This window comes from Hemiscyllium ocellatum, chromosome 37 (assembly GCF_020745735.1).
Source record: "Hemiscyllium ocellatum isolate sHemOce1 chromosome 37, sHemOce1.pat.X.cur, whole genome shotgun sequence".
NCBI classification, from domain to species: Eukaryota; Metazoa; Chordata; class Chondrichthyes; order Orectolobiformes; family Hemiscylliidae; genus Hemiscyllium; species Hemiscyllium ocellatum.
The window spans coordinates 35,951,798-35,975,028 of record NC_083437.1 but is presented as its reverse complement, the minus strand read 5'-3'; the positions used below and the strand labels follow the sequence as shown (position 1 = coordinate 35,975,028).

General features: G+C 42.5%; 1 protein-coding gene across 3 annotated transcripts in view; it reads left to right on the top strand.

Annotated features, from left to right (window-relative positions):
* The window catches only part of agrn (agrin), a 526,525-nt gene that overhangs the window by 400,099 nt on the left and 103,195 nt on the right, over nucleotides 1-23,231 (top strand). For all 3 annotated transcript variants that reach the window (XM_060852337.1, XM_060852336.1, XM_060852339.1), the window contains 3 exons: nucleotides 8,612-8,806; nucleotides 14,154-14,354; nucleotides 22,381-22,526. In XM_060852337.1, coding sequence (XP_060708320.1) covers nucleotides 8,612-8,806; nucleotides 14,154-14,354; nucleotides 22,381-22,526 — 542 coding nt within the window. The remainder of the gene's footprint in view (nucleotides 1-8,611; nucleotides 8,807-14,153; nucleotides 14,355-22,380; nucleotides 22,527-23,231) is intronic.

Here is a 23,231-nt window from a genome sequence, read left to right as displayed (position 1 = left end):
CTTGGTGATATTGTTGCTGGATTAATAATCTGGGTAATGTCCTGTGGAATAAAAACAGGAAATGCTAGTGAAGTTCAGCAGATCTGGCTGTGTCTGTAGATAGGAAAAACAGGGTTAACGTTTTGAGTCCAGTGACCCTTACTCAGAACCGGTCTGTGGAGCTGGGTTCAAATCTGACCACAACAGATGATGGATGCAAATTTGAAGAGGGAAGAGACTGAAATTAAAAGTCTACTGATGTCCTTGAAACTTTGTTGATTATCGTAAAATCCCTGGATCGTTAATTCCCATTGGCAATTCCCTTCCCTCCAGGGCCACAGCGATGTGTTTGACTTTGAACCGCCCCCTGAAATGTTTGAGCAAGCTGTTCAGTTTAAGGGTGTTTGAGGATCGCCAAAAAATGCTGATCTTGCCAGCAATGGCGACAGCCCGTGAAAGAATAAAGAAAGGTTTTAGCTTTCTGTTCAGTCTGGAATGTTGCAGGGACATTAGGTTTGGGAGGGATTGGAACTCACTATATTTTGATCTATGTTTGACCACCAGGGGTCAATGGGAAACCTTCAATGAATGGAAACACTTTCAATCAATGTGCTTTCTCCTAAACTTGGAAACATGGGACGGTCAAGACCTCGAACCTCAGCAAATGGACATTCATTACAATTCTAGACAGTTTTAGTGCTCGCTTGTCACTTCAGGCCAGTTCAGTGTGACAGATTTAGGGACAGCTGTTTTAGCAATCTTGCCCTCATTGATGTGAATTTTCACTCCAGTAAGTTGAGTGCAATGCTGACATCTGAAAAGGAGTTGTGGCTGTAAGCTTAAAGGAGAAACATTTTAGAGAACAAGGGAGGTGGGACTAACTAGATACCTCTCTCAGATTACAGACAGTCCATTGGGATACATTGCGAGCGTCTTGTCATAGGGTTGCATGTCGGTTCGTTCATGGGGAAGGGGCCAGTGTTTTTGGGTGGCCCAACAACAGGGTGAATGGGGGGGGGGGTTTGTGGGATCAGAGAGCAATCCAGCAGGCAAAGCCAATTGGATCCTGTTTCTCCTCACCTCCTTCCACTTAGGGTTTCCTGAATCCATTGTTAAACTGCAGCTAAAATCTGAGAAATGGAGGCGCATTGAAATATTAAAGTTAGGGCCACCTCTGTTAATAACAAAAGACAAATCCATGTTTGAGTTTTACAGAAACCAAAAGAACTGCGGATGTTGGAAATCTGAAACAAAAACAAAAATTACTGGAAAATCTCAACAGGTCCGGCATCTGTGGAAAGAATTCAGACTTAACGTTTTGGGTCCAGACACCCTTCTTCAGACTGAAGTATATGTCCATATGACAAAAATATAATCAGTGGTTAGAAACAGACATGCAATAGGAAGTGAAGCAGGAGTATTGAGAGGAGAGGGAGATGGGCTGGGGCAGGAATCACCAACCCTTTCTGTGCCCACCATGATGATTAATCAACTGGGCTCACCTCCAGCTCCAATCCAAAGGCTAACACATCCAGACGTTAAACAAAATTGTACTTCTTAAAACTACCTTTAATTAAACACCTTTCCATTCCTTTATTGTAAAATAAATGCTGGAGGCATGGAGAAATGGGTGACTGGCAATGGGAGATGATCTGATGGGAACTGCCTGTAGGAAACATTGGCAACCATTAGCTTTGAGTCTGAGGTCTGAGCGCAGGAGGTGTGATGTGACAAGACTGTGAACATATATTTCTGTTGGTCGGGGAAACTAAAATCAGAGTGCTTGGTGAAGAATTAGAGCCAAGGTTTTCAGAGTGAAAACAACAAATGCTGGAGATGCACTCTACACCCCACCAGCATCCACCATCCCCCCCCCCCCCCCCCCCCCCCCCCCCCCCCCCCCGCCACCACCCAAACTATAGTATAAATACTAGCCCCTCCACACTTCACTTCAGTTCTGATTAAGAGTCATCCAGGCTTTTTATGTTAGCGTGCTCTCTCTCCCCATGGATGCTGCCTGACCCACTGTCCAGCATTTGTGGTTTACCTTACAGATTCCAGCATCTGCAGCAATTTGCTCCTACTTTCAGAATGAAATTGGGAAAACATTTTACACACAAAAGGTGGTCGAAGTTTGGAGCTCTCTGCCACAAATGGCAATTGATGCTCAATGTGATGCTGATTTACCAAGGGTTTAGTGGGATTGGGGAGAAAGGAGATTGACCAAGATGTTAATAAATGACAAAACAGGCTCAAAGGGTGCTGTGGGTTTACCTCCAGCAAGCTATTTTGCCTGGTGCGTACATTAACTTTACAAATTAAGAAACCGGTTGTGGATAATATGGTATTGTTATCTAAGAATGTTGCTTCTTCAGTAGAGGCTGTGCAGGCCATTCTGTTGTAAAGTGTGCTTCATCAACCGATTGACGAACTGGGGACACTATTTCTAAAGGACAAACATTTCAAAGATGTGCTGGTTGTAACATGATTACAGCACCAAATCTTTAATCGCTGTTTCTAAAGCTTGATTTTTCTATAATGCGGGGTCACACAAGAACACAGCCATCGCATTATAGAAGAACTGACTGTACAAAGCAAAGGTAAAGGAGGATTGTTGGCCGCTGGTTTTACCAAGAACCACTTGCCAGTAGAGGTAGCAAATGCCGTGAGGTATCAGGAATGGGGAAGTATCATGGTGGTGATCCCTACTTGACCCTAACTTTGGCCACAGTCTTAAAACTTCAGTGCATTTTAATGTGGCTGCAACAAGTGCTGGTCAGGCAGGAGATAAATGGGTAAATTGCCCTGCCAAGCATTTCCATCTAATTAATTGGCTGATGATAGCGTTGATATTCACTTTCTTTGGATAATTAGTGTTTGAAACCCTCATCCTCATAGTTGAAAACATCAGGATCTTTATGCTTGGCTCGTCAAGCTTGGTACCTAGAATGTAGTGCGTGACAACACAAAAGTGTGGGTTTAATTCCCGTACCAACCGAGCTGGTTGCTTACTTGCCCTGCTCTTTGGAAATATGGTGTGAACCATGGTTAGCAACCCCTGGTTAGCAACATGGATGTGCTGCAAAGAGAGGGGATGTGCAGCTTTGTTAAGAGACTTCAGTTTGACCAGCATCAGTTGTGCATTCTTTAAGGATGAGTTGGGAAGAAGCAACACCAACAACAAGTTGCTACATTTGACAGGAATTGGCTCAGGAAGACTGCATTTACCAGATTTTAACATCAAACGGGCTCTGCTTTCATCATTACTTTAATAGGAGGAGTGACAATGCTCACATACTGTCACTTCCTATGGTGCAAAGAAATATTCAAGGACAAACATTTCCACTGTACAACGACGATAAATTAAGTCATTTCTGGCAGCTACTGCTGTGATTTAGTTTCCTAAAGCTTTGATTCTACTGTGCTTTCTATTGAAAGGAACTGCAAGTGCATGCATCAGATTGATGTAGAAAAACTGTGATAATACGGTGTATAATAGAATGGAAACCCTTTATCTAAAGTAGACAATGGTCATGAACAATCAAAACTGGCATGATATTAGACTAAATAGGGAAGCATAGTAGAACTAAAAGCAACGGTAAAAATACGATGTGGTAACAAATGTGTTGGATCCATTGTAATTAAACTTAATTAATAGTTTGGATCTCATTAAATTAATTGAAAAGAAACAAAATTGGTTATGCACTCCAAATTTAGTTCCCCAATTTGAGAAACAATGCAAGAATTAGTGAAGATGTGAAATATTTAAATGATGAGGTAAATGAGGAGACGATTACAACGTTTATTTTTCTTAATTTGGTGAACTTTTGTGATCCTCGAGATAATACATGTGAGAGTGAAATCAATGTAAACCAGTAGTAATTTACAATTAGATGAAATACAATCTGATGTTGAATAAAATGCCCTTAATCATGCCCCAGGAATAAGGAGAAAATTTACTTTCAGAATTGCGATAATAGAATTGCAAATGAGGAATCTAGTTCTGCTTTTGTTTGCTTGCAGCTACAAGAAAACATCCCCTGACTTGACAAAGCACCATCACTATTTAAGCAAAGTGATTCTCATTTACCCCCATTTGTCCCATTTACCCATCTGCCTACCCTTCACTTTGTAATCCACAAACCCTGCAACCAGATGCGTGGAAGTACTATCGGTCCTGAGACATGGGGGTGGGTTTTATCATAACTCGGGGTGGGGAAGCCCACATGAGTGTGCAGAATTCTGACTTTAACCCTGTCAATATTTCTGTTCAGCATCGTTAAAATGGGCAGACAGGTGTGGTTGTCAGTTTGCCAAGTGGTGGAATGAGTTAAAATTGGGTTGGGTGTAAAACCAGCATTGCACTGAATTTCAAAGTTTCCTGACAGACAGAATAGGTTAAAATTGCTCTCATTTTAACAATTTATGTAGTTGCCAACTTTTTTCTTTTGCTTTTATGCATAAAGAACTGGTCCATGTGTAGATCATGAAGCTAAGTGCCAATTAATGTTTTGGCTGAGATCCGCTGTCTGACTGCGAACAAGTGAATCAGTTCAGGGATCGACCAAAGTTTCTTTCCAATTTCACGATTCGTTTACTTACCAAGTATCATCTGCTGGTTTGTGTTTTAATTGTAATAACTCAGGAATCCCAACTGGAAACAGTTGTTGAACATCAAAATAGAGCCACTAATCGTGGCATACACAGGCAGGTACCAGCCCAGGACAGACAGTTCTGCAAAACCTATCCCTGCGTCTGCTTTATAAAGGGCTCAGGTGATGAGTTCCAGCTGGATAGGCCATTGTCGGTTACCAAGAAAATTCATACTCCTACAAGCTCCACAGGGATAGTAGTTTCCCAGGGGCCTTAAAGGGGTTATCACAATAATATTACATTTTTATGTTTTAATCATCATTTTCACAATTTGAACTTCTAGTAAATGTATCATGGGAAGTCATTTCTGTTCCCACCATTTTCTTTGAACAGTGAGTGTACCCTTTTCCTTCTTTTCACAATTCAATTGATTTTGAATCATTTCAAGAAGTTTTACGACAGACCACTGTTTCTCGGAAGGTCGGGGGAAATATCTTGTGGCCATTGCTCATTTTATCAGCTGAATTGCTTCCACCAAAATGTGTCCTTTTTCAATTTGCTGCTTTTCCATTTTCACTGTGAAACTGTTTAATCTTTCCATTTGATGTATAATATTCTGTTAATGTGAATTATGGCAGACGTGTAGAACCTGTGCCAGACTGAGCTTTTGGGTTCTTCACAGCTTATTGTGTGTAGCAAGCAGAATGACATTCCATTAAGGTTTTCTATTGAATCCAATTTCTGCTCATTGTCACGTACTAGTATTAATCTCTGTGCAATTTTAGTGCGGGGCTGAGTGTGTTATCAATAACGCTCCTTAATAAAGACTCTGAGATGCTATTGAAACCACTATCTCTATAATTCAGGAGACAGGTGATGCTGATATAGAACCATTATATTTGAACATGAGATGACCTTAATTTAAATGTACAAATGGATATTGTAATTCAGCAAGCATAACCTTGAATTGGATCGCACCTATATAGGGTATCTGCAGATCTGAAGGGAGACATTTTATTAGACACTATCAGATGGGGGCAGGACTGGTTGACAAAGTGATTTCGGAACTGGCCTCTCACCTCTGAGACCTGGGTCCAAACACCGGCCAGGCAGATGGAATGAATGACACTCTTTCTGGCAGCTGGCCTTGAGAAGCTAATGCGACCACGTGTAAGTGCAGTGTCAATCTATGGGCATCTGCTCGTATGTAAAACTACCCCGAGATCTGGCACACATTGGCATCCTTTATTCATAGGGTGGCAGGTTTTGGGGCACAAAAGCAATCTTTTACTGGCGTATTATTATTGCGGTCCTGCATAATTAAAAGATCTTGGGCAGGTTTCCAGGCATATTCATAATTAGTTGGAAATATTAATTGTTAAAGGCAGGTCATACTGTGTTTCAAACCCTTATAACATCCATACAACCATGATTTACAAGCAGAATGAAAAGAAAAATTAGTTCTCATGGGCAATAATATAGTTTGAGAGTTTGTCTACATCAATGACCTGATAGATTGTACCCTTCTATATATAACTTTACCAAGGAAATTGCTCTCAGTAATCTTTCTGCTGTGCATAGGGCAATAAGAGATCTACGGTGGTTATCTCTTATCTGATCTAATGTCTCCATAAATACAATGGAGTTTGTTTGTATTATGGTGAGTGATGTGGGTTTCAGATTGAATCAAACAAAGTAATGGATTCCCAAACTACATTATTGCATTTGTCAGTCCATTCTTTTTGCATTACGCATGTAAATCATGGATATATGGGTTTTACAAAGGTTTGAAACACAGTAGGACTTGCCTTTGTCAATTGATATTTCCAACTCGTTATGAATATGACCGGATTAATTTGTGAATGAATGATGTGCCTCAGGGGAGGAAATCCATTGACCTCCTTCAAGGACTGTGTATTGTGATGAGAGACACACAAACTATAATCGAAAAAGAAAACTTTGTTATAGTAGACCGATCTGAATAACTGCCCGTGATTCAATGCAGCAGTTCCCTCGCAGGAAAGACATTCAAGCTTTGTGGAAACTATCATTAAAATCTCCCCTTTGTGTTCTCCTGATATTTGGTAAAGCAATATCAGCCCCTATATTTTGTATCTGTACTTTATAGCCAAGTATGTCATTACACAACAATGACTGGACTTCAAAAAGGACTTCATTGGTTGAAAAGTGTTTTGAGGCATCGTTAGATTTTGTAAGACGCTATGTAAATGCAATTTCTATCTGTTTCCAGTTGGGGATGTGAATTGATTTTGTTTAAATAGCTTTTAACTGCATTCATATAAAGATCAAGACCAGCAAGGGACTGACTGAGGTAAATAGAAGTGATATGCATAACAATAAATTTCTACCTGATTTTCAGCCGATTCTATAGTTTTCTTATTCATTGAAGTCTCTGTACGTAACAGTGGAAGTGTTGAAAATCGTTAGATTACTCAGAAGCTAGTTGGCTGCTGTAATGGGCGAATTATCAGTTTTCATCCTGATTGGATTGATGAAATTGTCTCCCTCAATCATCTCTTTCTTGTCATTGTACTTGTTCTTAAAAACATTAAGACATCGCTGACAGCCAACCTATAAATCTTTCATAATCGCAATCGGCAACCTGCAACAGGAGCAATTGTTCAAATTACTTGCTGCTTATCATTAACAGAAGCAATGGTTGAGATGAACAGTAGAGACGCATTGAACAGGAAACTAGATATACACACAAGAGAGAAAAGAATTGAAGGGAATGCTGATCGGACTAAATTGAGGGGAGACTTGTTTGGTCCCTGAACACCCAGCATGGAAAGTTGGGTTGAATGGCCTATTTCTGTGCTGTGCAATGTATGGAATCCTACTATATCATTCTCAACTGGTAAAAGCAAACTTTCTCTGTGAAATGTGACCTGGGATGACAGGTCTGATATTTAGAGAGAGAGAGACTGGATCAATTAGGAGGACTACATTCATTGGAGTTTGGAAGAATGAGGGAGGACCTAATAGAAACCTATAAAATTCTAACAGGACTAGACAGGGTAAGTATAGGAAGAATGTTCCCTGGGGAAACCAAAACCATAGCCATAGATACAGGGTCAGCCATTTAGGACTGAGATGAGGAGAAATGTCTTCACCCAGGGAGTGGTGACCCTGTGAATTCTCTGCCACAGGAAGTGGTTGAGGCTAAAACATTGAATGTTTTCAGTTCAAAAGGGGTTAGATATAGTTCTGAGAGCTAAAGGGACCAAAGGATATGGGAAGAAAGCGGGAACAGAGGACTGAGTTGAATGGTCAGCCATGATCGCATTGTACAGCAGAGCAAGCTCAAAGGAGTAATTGGCCTACTCCTCCTGAGATCTATGCTTCTATATTACTGTGTTTGGATAATGTGAACACTGATTCGGGCAGCATGGTGGCTCAGCGATTAACACTGCTGCCTCACAGTGCCAGGGACCTGGCTTCAATTCCAGCCTGGGGCAACTATCTGGGTGGAATTTACATGGTTTCCCTGTGCCTGCATGCTCCCCTGGGTGCTCTGGTTTCCTTCCACAGCCCAGCGATGTGCAGATTAGGTGGATGGACCATGGGAAATTGCCACCGTGTCCAGGGATGTGCATGCTGGATGGATTAGCCATGGGAAATGCAGGGTTATTGGGTAAAGGGGTGGGTTTGAATGGGATGCTCTTTGCAAGGGCCAGTCTGGACTCGGGCCGAATGCCTCCACCCTGTATGGATTCTATGATTCCAGCAGCTATACTGCATTCCCAGGTTGTCATAGGGGCTAAAGAGATTAACCTGAAGAATTGCAGTACAGGAACCATGAGGCTTCTGAGTATGATGGATATCTGTATGTTCCTTGTGTTGAACATCTTACCATGCTGTTTCAGTGTATATTTGTCAAGGAGTACATCAGGATGTTTGCATACTTTACCTTTTTGCCACTAACCTTCATGAAGTGAGGTGGGAGGGGGTAGCGGGATATAAAATGGTTACTTTTGGATTTTTAGTGGTATCCTGTGTTTTCTGTTCCCAATTCCAGATCGCTGTGGAAACTGCCAGTTTGGTGCCATTTGTGAGGCTGAAACAGGAAAGTGTCTTTGCCCCACAGAATGTGTCAGCTCTGAGCAGCTGGTATGTGGCACAGATGGCAACACATACAATAATGAATGCGAGCTGCATGTTCAGTCCTGCATCAAACAAAGGGATATACAAGTTGCAGTCCAGGGAGAGTGCAGTAAGTACTTTTGTATTGCCTTTTATAGACATTACCCTCCAAGGGAGTCGCAAGTCTGCAAGCCTAACTTGAGGTTCAGCCTGGTATCGGAGTAGTTCACCTGGATCACAATGATCCCCTAGTACTACTTAAAGCTGAGGGTGACATGGCAGCTCAGTGGTTAGCACTGCTGTCTCACAGCACCAGGGACCTGTATTTGATTCCACCCTCAGGTGACTGTGTGGGATTTGCATATTCTTCCTGTATCTGGATGGGTTTGCTCCAGTTTCCTCCCACAGTCTAAAGATGTGCAGTTTAGGTGGATTGGCCATGTTAAATTGCCCATAGTGTCCAGGGATGTGTGGGCGAGGCGGGTTAGCCATGGGAAATGCAGGGTTACAGGGATGGGGTTGGGCCTGGGTTGAATGCTCTTCGATGGGTCAGTATGGATTTGGTGGCCCAAAAGACCTTCTTCCATACTGAATGGACTCTATGACTTCTCCTAGTGTGTAGTGTTATGGGCTAGGCCAGGCCACTCAAAACATTCTTAAGCAGACAGTCCCCAGACCGTAACTTTGCAATTTGTACAGTGAAAATTACCCGGAGTAAGATAGCTAGGTCGACTAATAAATTTTAAAACAGACAAAACTTTATTCACAAAACTATACAATGAAACACAAAGAACAGAAAAAAGAATCCCTACAGAACTTAACCTATCCAACTAGACTTAATTATGCTGTTCCGAATACACACAACAGTCCCAATAAGCAAACTCCCTTTAAAACCCAGTATAAATGGAACATGCTTATAGGTTGAAGTTGAAGGGCAGAAAAGAGAGAGAGTTTCCACACAGCTCACTGTTGAAGACTGAACTAAAACTGTTCAGCCCAGCTAAAGAGTTGACTACTCCCCTTTCATCATACAGGACACTTCTAAAACATGACCACTTTGGCCTGAAGTCTCATCTGTTTACATAGAAACAAAAGGCCTCTCAAGATCCTTTTCACCTCTGTACCAAATCAGACTAATCAGAGCCCGGCTTGGTTTATTGCCCATCTGTAAAAAAAATCAAAGACAGAGTATCCTTGAGCTAATGAACAGCTTTTAGGAACAAAAAGGACTAGCTTTCTGACAGTGGACAAGATTTCTCCCTCAGTCAGCAGTTACCACAAAGCACGTTTCAAATATTGGGAAGTTGCCCATTCAGAGTTTGTTACATTTACCTCCAATAATTGTCACTACTATCTAAAAATCATTCACCACATGGAGTGCTTAGAGACATTGCGATATGATAAAACACTATGTATTTGTAAGTGCTTGTATTATTGATGACTGAGATTTTGAGTGGTGAATAAATAAAGAGCCTTGAGTTCATTCTGATTTTGTTTTTGTTTTTGTTTTTGTTTATACATAAGATTCTCACATTTCGATGGTACCGTGCTTTGAGCTATGTTTCTGTTTGATAGCTGACAAAACACACTAGCTCCTTGACACATCGGCAAAGTCACCAAAACATTGAAGAGAGTTAAATGCCATTCAGTTATTATCAAAGTTTGAATTCTGCTAGTTTTAATGAAAGATTTATTTAAGTGCAGTAGATATAGTCGTAGAGTCATAAAGCACAGAAACAGACCCTTCGGTCCAACCAATCCATGCCAACCATAATCCCAAACTAAACTAGTCCCACTTGCCTGAGCTTGGCCCATATCCTTCCAAACATTTCTAATTCATTGCCTAATTCAAATATCTTTTTAATATTGTAACTATACCCACATCCAGCACTTCCTCTGGAAGTTCATTCCACACACTAACTACTCTCTGTGTGAAAAAAAGTTGCTCCTCATGTCTTTTCTAAATGTTTTTCCCCTCACCTTAAAAATATGCGCCCTAGCATTGAAATCCCCTATCCTAGGGAAAAGGTGCCTGCCGTTCAACTTATCTATGCCCTCATGATTTTATAACCTTCAATATAGCCTTCAATGGGTGGCACGGTGGCATAGTGGTTAGCACTGCTGCCTCACAGTGCCAGAGACCCGGGTTCAACTCTCGCCTCAGGCAACTGTCTGTGTGGAGTTTGCACATTCTCCCCGTGTCTACATAGGTTTCCTCCGGGTGCTCTGGTTTCCTCCTACAGTCCAAAAATGTGCAGGTTAGGTGAATTGGCAGTGCTAAATTGTCCGTAGTGTTAGGTAAAGGGGAAAATGTAGGGGAATGGTTCTGGGTGGGTTACTCTTCGAAGGGTCAGTGTGGACTTGTTGGGCCAAAGGGCCTGTTCCACACTTTAAGTAATTTAATCTAATGAGGTCACCCCTCAACATTCTACTGTCCAGGAAATAAAGGTCCGATCCATGCTTTTATGTTACACACAATATCATGAGCTTTTATTTTCCACAATAGTTAGATGTGCCATTAATTAGAGTCATAGAGATGTCCAGCACAGAAACAGAGCCTTTGGTCCAATTCGTCCATGCCAACCAGATATCCCAACCTAACCTAGTCCCACCTGCCAGCACCCGGCCCATATCCCTCCAAACCTTTACTACTCATATACCCATCCAGATGCCTTTTAAATGTTGCAGTTGTACCACCACCACTTCCTCTGGCAGTCGATTCCATAAACGTACCACCCTCTGTGTGGAAACATTGCCCCTGAGGTCCCTTTATGTCTTTCCTCTCTCCCCCTGAACCTATGCCGTCTAGCTCTGGACTCCCTCGCCCCCCCCCCCCCCCACTTCAGGGAAAACACATTTTAAAATTAGCTTTATTGTCAGGTGCACTTGAATGAGTGCAGTTAAAAGTTTGCAAAGTCATTGCTTATGATGACATTTCAGTCCAGGACACCCAGGCACTGATACTTAAGCATTAATACAGAATGGAAAGAATATTAAATAAAGTGTCGTTCCCCCCGCCAACGCACCAGCCTGCGGTCTGGGATTCACGCCCCAGACTCTGGTCTGGAACTCGCCACCCCCTTCGCGCCAGCCTCTGGTCCATGACACATCTCCTGAGACTCCCCTCCGCACCAGCCCAGTCTCAGGCTCACCAGCGACGGTCTCCGGTCTGTGAGTCACCTTCTCCATTCCCTCCAGGTAAGTTTTAGAAGTTAAAAGTTTTGGGGGAAAAGAACTACAGAAAAGAGAAGTAAAAAAAAAATGGAACAGGCAGAGCAGAGGAGCTCTGGCTGGGGTGTCCCTCTCCAACCCATGTTTCAAAACCTGATGGAATCTCTATGGGAACGACAGCAATCTCTATTGTCCTATCCTATTGTCTGTTTTCACATTTCAACACCAAATCAGAAACCAATTATTTAAATGTGAATTGAAATGTATGTGTTTCTGATCATGTTCCTCCTCCACTGAGTTATTTAATAAACATACACTGTACAATGGTCTGTCACCCACTTTAAGAATTGGATAAGCTGACTGCAGATGTAAGGACTTTGCTTTAACATGGATTGTATGTGGTTTGTTTGGGTATTTGCCCCCCCCCTCCCCTCCCACCCCAGGCTGGCTATTCCAATTATTGTAGTTGCTGCAGTTTACGGTACTGAAGGATTATCAGTAATCAGTCAGATTGGTTATTTTTTGTATCATCCATTCATGAGATGTGGGCATTGCTGACTATGTCAGCATTTATTGTCCATCCTCTAACACAGTCAAGCCATTGCTGTGAGTCTGGTATCATGTATAGGTCAGACTAGATAAGGACAGCAGACTTCCTTCCCCACAGGGCATTCATAAACCAGGTGGAATTTTAACATACTGGTCGTTCTGTCCTAATGTACATTTCCTCAATGCAAATTCGCTGTCAGGCAATTGACAAATTGGGGACGTTATTTCTAAACCACGAACTTCTAAAACATGTGTTACATCGCAACACTTTAAATGCTGTTTCTAATGTGTGATTTTTCTATAATGTGGGGTTGCATAAGAACGTAACCATCACGTTACAGTAGAACTACCTGTAGCAATATTTACACCATTAGGCTAGCTTTTAATTTCAGATCTTTTTTTAAAAAATAAAGTTTTACCATTTGTTGTGATGAGACGCAAACCCATGTCCTTAGTGCAATAGCCTTGGGTTCTAGATTCCGATTGCTGTGAACACTACTTCCCCCTGAAGGAAGGTGAGAGTATAACTCTTAAATATAAAAAAAACTGGGAGGACATTCAGTCGAGGTCAGGAACCACACCATTTACCCTCTTATGGTTGTGGGTATGAGTTCACTATTGTCCGTTATGGCCTGAGGTCTGTGCTGACAGAAGATTGACCCCTAAATCTAGTGAGGGAAACTGGCATCATCTGTGGTACAAGTGACATTTGCCAACCTTTCAGAAAATCGCATTAATGGTGGCTCTGGAGATATCTATGACCAGGCTATTGCTCCTTTGCTGCTGACATTGAGGGAAGTCACATAGAGGTTTTGGGTGAGAGATCCTATAAAAAGTAATAGAGTGTGAAGAGAAAATCTGATCAATCTGAGAAGCACAGATGGTTATGATTTCATATTTCTAATCCTTTCCTCCCCTCCCACTCCAATCAGTAATGTAAATGGCTTGGCTCTCTGCTTTGGATGAAGGTTGTGTTCATTCCAACACCATGTAGAGGCTGAGGCAGATAAGTTCTGTGTGCTGCTTTGTAAATGGTGTTTAGGCTGATTTAACCCCTTAATTATTTCTCCATTGTTGTCAGTTGTGACTGACCATAAACATGGTTCGGGTGAGTAGCAGAGATTCCTTAGCTGAATCAACATTTAATGTCCATCCTCTAATGCAGTCAATCATATTGCTGTGGGTCTGGAGTCACCTATAGGAGAAAGTGAGGACTGCAGATGCTGGAGGTCAGAGTCGAGAGTGGGGCACTGGAAAAGCACAGCAGGTCAGGCAGTATCTGGAATGGTGAAGGGCTTATGCCCAAAACGTCGATTCTTCTACTTCTCAGATGCTGCCTGACCTGCTGTGTTTTTCCAGCATCCCACTCTTGACTGTGGAGTCACATGTAGGTCATGCAACTGAATAAATATGTGTAGGTCAAAAAGCTCTTGATGATAATGACAGATAGCCTGTGGTTAGCAAAGTCGACCAAGGAGATACATTAGCAGAGGGCAAGTGATGCCGTTTTGGTATTATCACCAGACTGTCAACCCAGAAACCCAGGTAACGTTCTGGGGACTCAGGTTCAAATCCCATCATGGTGGAATTTGAATTCAATACAAAAAATGTCCTGTGTGGACCTCTAACCAGTTTTCCTTCTGAACGTTGAAGTGATTCAGTTACCATTGGAGAAAGTTCTCTTGGCCTGATGCAGAAAGGCTTCTCAATGGTTTGCTATTCCTGTTTGCTCACCTTCTCACTGTTCTGTTTCTCAGAGCAATGTGGCGCCACCATCTGTTTGTTTGGAGCAAAGTGCGTGGGTGGCCAGTGCGTCTGCCCTCGGTGTGACAATCAACCCTTTTCCTCAGTCTGTGGGAGTGATGGGATCACGTACATGCACCTGTGTGATCTACAGTCTGCCTCCTGCCTGCAGAAGAAGAAAATCGAGGTTGTGGATGAGGGTTTTTGCGATGATGGTAAGTATCCCTTATGAACTTGTGCAGACGTGACTAGTGAGGGGCGCTGCCCTACAGTTTAGAAGCTCTGTCCATTAAAGGAACAAGCTTGGCACTGCCTTCTCATCAAATTCCCAAGTATTTATGAGGCAAAAGTGAGGACTGCAGATGCTGGAGGTGAGAGTCGAGAGTGTGACGCTGGAAAAGCACAGCAGGTCAGGCAGCATCCGAGGAGCAGGAGAATCGACACTTCGAGCAAAAGCCCTTCATCAGGATTCCTGCTCCTCAGATGCTGCTTGACCTGCTGTGCTTTTCCAGCACCACACTCTCGAAGCAAAGATTATTGTCCATCAAGCAGTATCTATACATAGCCGGAATATTCTTGATAGCGTGGTTCATCTGTTCAACCTCCAGAGACTGAAAGACTCTAAAGACCTTTTGATTCCTCCAAAGGTGAATGCATGGAGCACCATCCTTAATATCTCCACTCTTTCTGATCTACCCAGCTTAACAACATAGACAACCAATAATTCACAACCCCACAATACATTTCTCGAGTAAAAATCATTAAGTTTGAACTTCAATTTTATTTCCTTCTCAATAGGTATTGCCTGAGTTTTATTCCAGAGTCGAGAGTGTGGTGCTGGGAAAGGACAGGAGGTCAGGCAGCATCGACATCAGGAGAATCGACATTTCGGGCATAAGCCTAACCTGCTGTGCTTTTCCAGCACCCCACTCTCGACTCTGATCTCCAGCATCTGCAGTCCTCACTTTCTCCTGAGTTTTATTGTAGCATTTTCTGTTTGCATTTCATGTTTCTAACTTTCCTGACGCTATCCAGTTGTCTAATAATGAGATTTTGTTATAATTAGGCTTATTGAGCGACCGTCGGTGTTTGAAAATACCCTGTTGTTAGCTTCCTTTCTGCCAGTCTCTCTCAGTCTGCCAATGTAGCCTCTACTGGGAAGACTGATAAAAATGCAATATTGGGCTTGTGAGATTGAATTAGGCCAGAATGATGCCATTTTTTAAACAAATTGATAAGATTATGAGTGTTTTGATTTGTGGACAAAGATAAATGGTGGCGTGGAGAGGAAAGAAAATCATCAGGCAATATTTAATAGAGGGATCTCCGACCAGATGGACTGCCAGTGGTATCCCTGCAAAGACAATGTTTCAGAGGAAATCCGATATATTCAGTCAGGCTCTTGTCTGGAGTGATGTTGGTTTTCCTCAAGACCAGGGACACCAGGGACAGAGGCTGTGGCTCACCATTGCTCAGCAGCACCCTCAGGGAGGAGATGGCTACTGTAGGTACTGCACCATCTGAGGCTGAACATCACAAGACTGAGTGATGCAAGCTGAGGTGAATAATGGCGAGGAATGTTGGTGTGGGAGGGCGCTCCCTCACATGATTGCCACGTCCCTCAATCAGGCAACAGTACCCTAACGTGTTTTGGGTTCCATGCAGGGACAGAAAGATGCCCTTAAGTAAGCGTTAAACACCCTCCTAGGGGCCTCAGTTAGTGTCAGTTCAGGAAAGTTGTCCCCAAGCCTTCTTGCCATGCATTGAATGAGGCAGTGGGAGGAAAGCAGAGGGAACTCAAGCTGCCACCTTCCCAATGGATTAAATCCCTCACCAACACCAAACTTGCCTCAGGGCAGGGGCATTAAATTTCATCCATGATTGGTTTTGAGTGCTTAGCGGAGAGTGTGTGCTGCTCACTTTCTCCACTGCTGTACTGCAGGTTTATTTTCATACCAATTGTATAACCAGACACTGATATGCCACGATACATGAGCATGTTGTATTTTGAGTAGGCTTTCATAGGAAACAGCTTTCCAATCTTCAGTGCAGCTGCTGCTGGCTATGTTAAATTTACTTGTGTAAGTCATGCATTGACTGTCTGTAATGAAGCAGTCGAAAATCATCCCTTGTGGGAAGCACTTCACAAAGTAATTGGGAGCCAGTACTCTGCCAAATGTAGTGTCCTTGACCAAGTGATAGGCTCATAAGTCCATGAGGCCAAGTTTCAGACAGTGGAAATTATGACTGGTGTGTTGAAGACAGGTTTATTGGTGTTCCACACTCCACCAAATGTCCTCATTAAATTGCAAGGCATTACTCATCACAATAGGAGTTTGAATGGTGCAGTTGATAAAACATATCTACATACAAAATTATTCATTTTCCTCCAAACCACCCCCTGCTGTGGAAACCATCATGGGTGGAGAGGGCTACACATGAATGGGAGGTCAGCTTTACACTTCATGTCCCCGTACTGTCAGACTAGTTCCATCGGGGATTGGTGAAGTGCAGTGTTTATTTTAATTGCTTTTGTGGTGGGAATCTACTCCCCAGCCTGGTGCTACTTTTCCAATGCAGAGAGAGGCAGTTCACTAGCAACCAACCACTCTAGAAAAAGGTCAGGATTACTTTTCTTAGAGTCATAGAGGTGTCAGCAAAGAAACAGACCCTTCAGTACAACTTGTCCACACTGACCAGATCTGCTAAATTAATCTAGTCCCATTTGCCAGCCCTTGGCTCATATCCCTCTAAACCCTTTCTGTTCATATACCCATCCAGTTGCCTTTTAAGTGTTGTAATTGTACCAGCCTCCACCACTTCCTCTGGCAACTCATACCATACACTCACCATCCTCTGCGTGGAAAAAATTGCCCCTTAGATCCCTTTTAAATCTTTCCCCTGTCACCTTAAACCTATGCCTTTGAGTTTTGGACTCCCCTACCCTTGCCTATTCATCCTATCCATGCCCATCATGGTTTTATAAACTTCTATAAGCTCACCCCTCAGCCTCCTACACTCCAGGGAAAATAACCCCAGCCTATTCAGTTTCTCCCTGTAGCTCAAACCCACAACCATGGCCTCTTCCTTGTAAATCTTTTCTGAACCCTTTCAAGTTTCACAACATCTTTGCTATAGCAGGGAGACGAGAATTAAATGCAGTATTCCTCCCTCTAATCAACTCAATATTCAGTCCTGAGCTGAAATTCTGCCACTGTCCTATGCTGACAGTCTGATGTTTGGAAATATTTAACGAGATTCATTGCAGTTCAAGTGGAAAGTTGTTCACAGTGTGTTTCTGCCCAGGTGTTAATGGACACAGTAGAGGAAGTCAAGCATGTAGTACACTGATCTCCTGGTGCACTTAGCGCGCAGATAGATAACCCAATGCTTTTCATTTCAAATTTCCTAGTTCACTACCCTTGTCATGTTGTATAATCTCCTTTGATTTCTAAGGTTCAGGAAACAATAACCAAGCCTGTGATTTACACGGTGCTGTGGAATTTTTACCCTTGGCACTCGAGTAGGAAGAGTTTTGTCAACTCTGTTCTGAATGATCACTCTGAATGCTTCGTAGAATGGTGCCATACTGGCTCTCCAAACCTCTTCAACATTAAGCATCAATAACAACTGTAATAAGGTGTCAGAAAAAGCAAAATACAACTAGAAAAATTACATTTAAACAGAAATGTGAGCAATTGATCTTTGCTCATGCACTGGGGATGATAGAGAGGCTAGAAGTTTGATGGTAAATGCTCCCTAAATACTGTTCCTGAGGTGTTCAGTGATGTACATGGTGACTTTAAAGTGTCTTTAATGTAATTTAGTAGAAATAGTTATTTGGCACATAGGTATTATTCTATTAAAGAAAGAAGCATAAATGTTTGTAATACAAAGACTTGGTTTATTGTGAATGATTGTACAATGACTGATCTAAAATTAGGATGCAAAATCTGGTCCCTTTTATGTTACAAGGTTTGTTCGTTTTAATTTTCAAATCATTTGCACGAATGATTGAACATAGCTTTAGGGAAACAAGTTGCTAATTCTAAAGGTGGCTGAAAGCCTAGTGCTGCATTAAATTGTTGGAAGGAGTGAGGACATTTGAAAGATGCATCTTCTGTGTTCACTTACTTTGGTCAGAGCTCTTCAAAAGGGATGGATTTGAATTATGGAAAGAAGTGAGGAAAGGAGATGACAAGACGATAAGACATGGGAGAAGAAGTAGGCCGGTCAGCCCATTGAGTCTGCTCCACCCTGATCTGATTTGATAATCCTCAACTTCACTTTCCTGACTTTATCTCCATAAACCCTGACTCCCTTCCTGATTAAAGATTTGTTTGTTTTACACTTGAATATACATAATGAGCCACCCTCTCCGGACCTCTTTGGTAATGAATTCCACCATTTCTCAGGTTCTGAGAGAAGAAATTCCTCCTCATTTCATTTTAAGTGTTGCGACCAATTATTCTGAGATCCCCAATGGGCTGAGGAGTGGCAGATTTAGATAAATTTAGTTTAATTTAGATAAATGCGAGGTGGTGCATTTTGGGAAAGCAAATCCTAGCAGGATTTATACACTTAATGGTAAGGTCTTGGGGAGTGTTGCTGAACAAAGAGACCTTGGAGTGCAGGTTCATAGCTCCTTAAAAGTAGAGTTGCAGGTAGATAGAATAGTGAAAAAGGCGTTTGGTGTACTTTCCTTCATTGGTCAGAGTATTGAGTATAGGAGTTGGGAGGTCATGTTGCGGCTGTACAGGACATTGGTTAGGCCACTTTTGGAATAATGCATGCACTTCTGGTCTCCTTCCTATTGGAAGGATGTTGTTAAACTGGAAAGGGTTCAGAAAAGATTTACAAGGATGTTGCCAGGGTTGGAGGATTTGAGCTGTAGGAAAAGATTGAATAGGCGAGGGTTGTTTTTCTTGGAGCATCGGAGACTGAGGGGTAAACTTATAGAGGTTTATAAAATCATGAGGGGCATGGATAGGGTAAATAGACAATGTCTTTTCCCTGTGGTGGGGGAGTCTAGAACTAGAAGGCATAGATTTAGGGTGATAGGAGCAAGATATAAAAGAGACCCAAGGGGCAACTTTTTCACGCAGAAGGTGGTGTGTGTGTGGAATGAGTTGCCAGAGGAAGTGATGGAGACTGGTACAATTGCAACATTTAAAAGGCATCTGGGTGGGTATATGAATAGGAAGGGTTCGGAGGAATGTGGGCCAGGTGCTGGCAGGTGGGACTAGGTTTGGGATATCTGGTCGGCATGGACAAGTTGGACTGAAGGGTCTGTTTGCGTGCTGTACATCTCTACGACTCTACACCCTCTGATCCTAGACTCTCCAAGAAAGTACAGAACTTTTCCATCATCAACCATGTCAATTTACCTGAGAATCCTGCATGTTTCAATAAGGTTGCCTCATATCCTTTATATATTCTAATGAATACAGGCCTAATCTACTCAACTTCCCCCTTGTAACACAGAACTTTCTCTCGACCGACTCCAATGCCAGTCATATGCCAGAGGTATGCTATCTTTCTTTAGATAATGGGCCCAAAATCATTCACAGTATTCCAGCTATGGGCTGACTAGTGCCTTGATTAGTTTTAGTAAAACCGTCCTACTCTTATACTCCATTCCCTTTGAAATAAAGACCAGCATTCTGTTTTCCCTCCCTATTACTAGCTTAACTTGGATGCCAGCTTTTGTGATTCATGCACGTGGATTCTCAATCCCTAAGTCTTTCCCCATTTGAACAACATTTAGCTCCTCTATTCTTCCTGCCAAGTGCATAACCTGACATTTCCCCACATCCATCTGCCAGTCTTTTGCCTAACCTGTCTATATCAAGACAAGGACCTGAGGGCACAGCTTTGGAGTAAAGGCAAGACCCTTTGGAATAGAGATAAGGTGAAACTTCTTTAGCCAGAGAGTGGTGAACCTGTGGAATTCATTGCCAGAAAGGGCTGTGGAGGCCAAGTCATTAAATATGTTTAAAACAGAGATAGATAAGTTCTTGATTGCCAAGGGGATCAAAGATTATGGGGAGAAAGTGGGAAAATGGGGTTGAAAAACCTATCAGCCATGATTGACTGGCGGACCAGACGTGATGAGTTGAATGGCCTAATTTCTGCTCCTGTGGTTTTATAGTCGTATCGCTCTCCAGCATTTTGTGTCATCCTCAGCACTTGCTTTCACACCTCTGAGAGTGAAGGAGTTTAAAATCAATTTTGACCTGTGCTACTGTGGGACAGGTAGTACTGAGGAAGTGGGGAGGCTACAGAAGGATCTAGACAGGTTGGGAGAGTGGTCCAGGAAATGGCTGATGGAATGTAACGTGAGCAAGTGCGAGATCTTGCACTTTGGCAAAAAGAATAAAAACATAGACTACTTTCTAAATGGTGAGAAAATTAGTAAAGCCAAAGTACAAAGGGATCTGGGAGTGCTAGTCAAGGATTCTCTCAAGGTAAACATGCAGGTTGAGTCCGTGATTAAGAAAGCGAATGCAATGTTGTCTCTTACCTCAAGAGGGTTGGAATATAAAAGCAGAGATGTGCTACTGAGACTTTATAAAGCTCTGGTTAGGCCCCACTGGAGTACTGTCCAGTTTTGGTCCCCGCACCTCAGAAAGGACATACTGGCACTGGAACGTGTCCAGCGGAGATTCACACGGATGATCCCTGGAATGGCAGGTCTAACATATGAGGAACGGCTGAGGATCCTGGGATTGTATTCATTGGGGTTTAGAAGATTAAGGGGAGACTTAATAGAGACGTACAAGATAATACATGGCTTGGAAAGGGTGGACGCTAGGAAATTGTTTCCATTAGGCGAGGAGACTAGGACCCATGGACAGAGCCTTAGAATTAGAGGGGGTCAATTCAGAACAGAAATGCGGAGACATTTCTTCAGCCAGAAGGTGGTAGGCCTGTGGAATTCATTGCTACGGAGTGCAGTGGAGGCCGGGACGCTAAATGTCTTCAAGGCCGAGATTGATAGATTCTTGTTGTCTTGAGGAATTAAGGGCTACGGGGAGAACGCTGGTAAGTGGAGTTGAAATGCCCATCAACCATGATTGAATGGCGGAGTGGACTCGATGGGCCGAATAGCCTTACTTCCACTCCTATGTCTTATGGTCTTATCGGAGGTACATTTATACACTGCCTGGGGAGAGAGGTATTTGGTTATTTTCTGGCTCCCCAGTTTATGTTAAGATGGTAAATGACCAATAAATGGAAATGTTTGTCATGCTAACATGAAATTTATAACTTGGTACTGCTAAATGCAAAAATCTATAAGCTCAAAATGCACTTTGTTATAATTTGGAGTTCATTTGTATAAATGCATCTTGACTTATATGATGCTTATTCTCTTCCTCTTTAGGGACCCTTTAGTGCTCTTGTTTCCTTCTCCTTCTTCTCTGTTTTTTTTTGCATTAACAGCAAATAAATACAAATATTTCATATTCTTCTCCATGAATATAATTTGACAGACTTGCTTACAGTCTAGATGGTAAGGTTTGGATTCCTGGCCTTGGCATTATGTTCACCTTTGACTTTTTTTATTTGTAGAGTCATAGAGTTATGCAACAAGGAACCAAACCCTTCGGTCCAACTCCTCTTAGACTAATCTAGTCCCATTTGCCAGCACCTGGCCCATATCCCTGTTGGCCTTTCCTATTCATATACCCATCCAGATACCTGTTAAATGTCATAATTATACCAGCCTCCAGCACTTCCTCTGGCTGCTCATTCCATGCACACACTATCCTCTGCATGAAAAAGTTGCCCCCTCAGGTTCTTTTTAAATCTTTTCCCTCTCACCTTAAATCTATGCCCTCTAGTTCTGAACTCCCCCACCCTGGGGAAAAGACCTTGGCTATCCATGCCTGTCATGATTTTATAAACCTCTAAGTTTATCCCTCAGCCTTTGACACTCCAGCGAAAAATTGTGAAGAAAAACAATGTATTTTCTCTCTGAAGCCCAGATTTGAAATTGCAATGGGGTCCTGAATGCATGCAGTAGATAAAGGGAGGACTCCATTAACTTTGAGCATTCTTGCTGTCCACAGAAGAGAGCAAATTAAAAACACAGACAATGGGGGATCCTGACTGCTTAAGGACAGGACTGTTCTGATGTTCTGACCTCCTGGTTAAATTGCCCCCAACCCCTTTCCCGTTGCTTTCTGTGCCAGTTTTTGCATCTCAGCAGTATTCTGCCTGTCTTTTTGCTCTTGTCAGAATGTGGTTCCGGAGGGTCGGGCTCAGGTGAGGACAATGAGTGCGAGCAGGAACGGTGCCGAAAATATGGCGGAACGTGGGACGAGGATGCGGAAGATGACCGCTGTGTTTGTGAATTCCTCTGTCGCAATGTCCCTCGGAATCCTGTGAGTAATGACTCTCCTGGTTTTCGTCACTACCACAGGCAGCTCTCCAAATTAAGATGAAGCTTTGTAATAGTGTCACGAAAAGTGATTCCTTTATCCCTGTTCTTCGTTTTGAAAACAAAAGCACTCTGATGATTGATGATAAGGCATCCTATTGTTCCTGCACTTATAAATTACCTAGGCTGCCACTCAGTCCTTCAGGCTATCTTGGTCAAGAGCCCTTAATTCGAAACTTGTATTTTAATATCTTGCAATATGATGAGCCTGCTCCTAAATGTGCCTTTCAACAAGGGAAGAATTGCATGCCTGTATGATGAGCATGTCTAGTTTTGGGTTTATCAATTGCAAATTTAAGAGCAGAGCAAATTTTAAGCCCAGTTACTTGATGAATCAATCCATTCTGCTCCATTTCTGCTTCAGGAGAAATCCCTTTACCCTGAGAACAATGAGAATGTGCAACTTGCTACCACATGGAGTAGCTGAACTGAATAGTATCGTTAAGGGCGATCTGAACAAGTATTTCAGGACCAAAGGAACAGAAGGGTTAGACACAGCAAGGTGCAAGGAGCCCCATGTACGACATCTTTACATGAATCCAGATGACGATAAAGAGGATGTCTCTGTGCTGCACATCAATGTAATAATTGAGTCCGTGCCCTAGAATGGGCCTCAATGCAGTTTCATTCCTCCTTTGCAGTGGCCAGT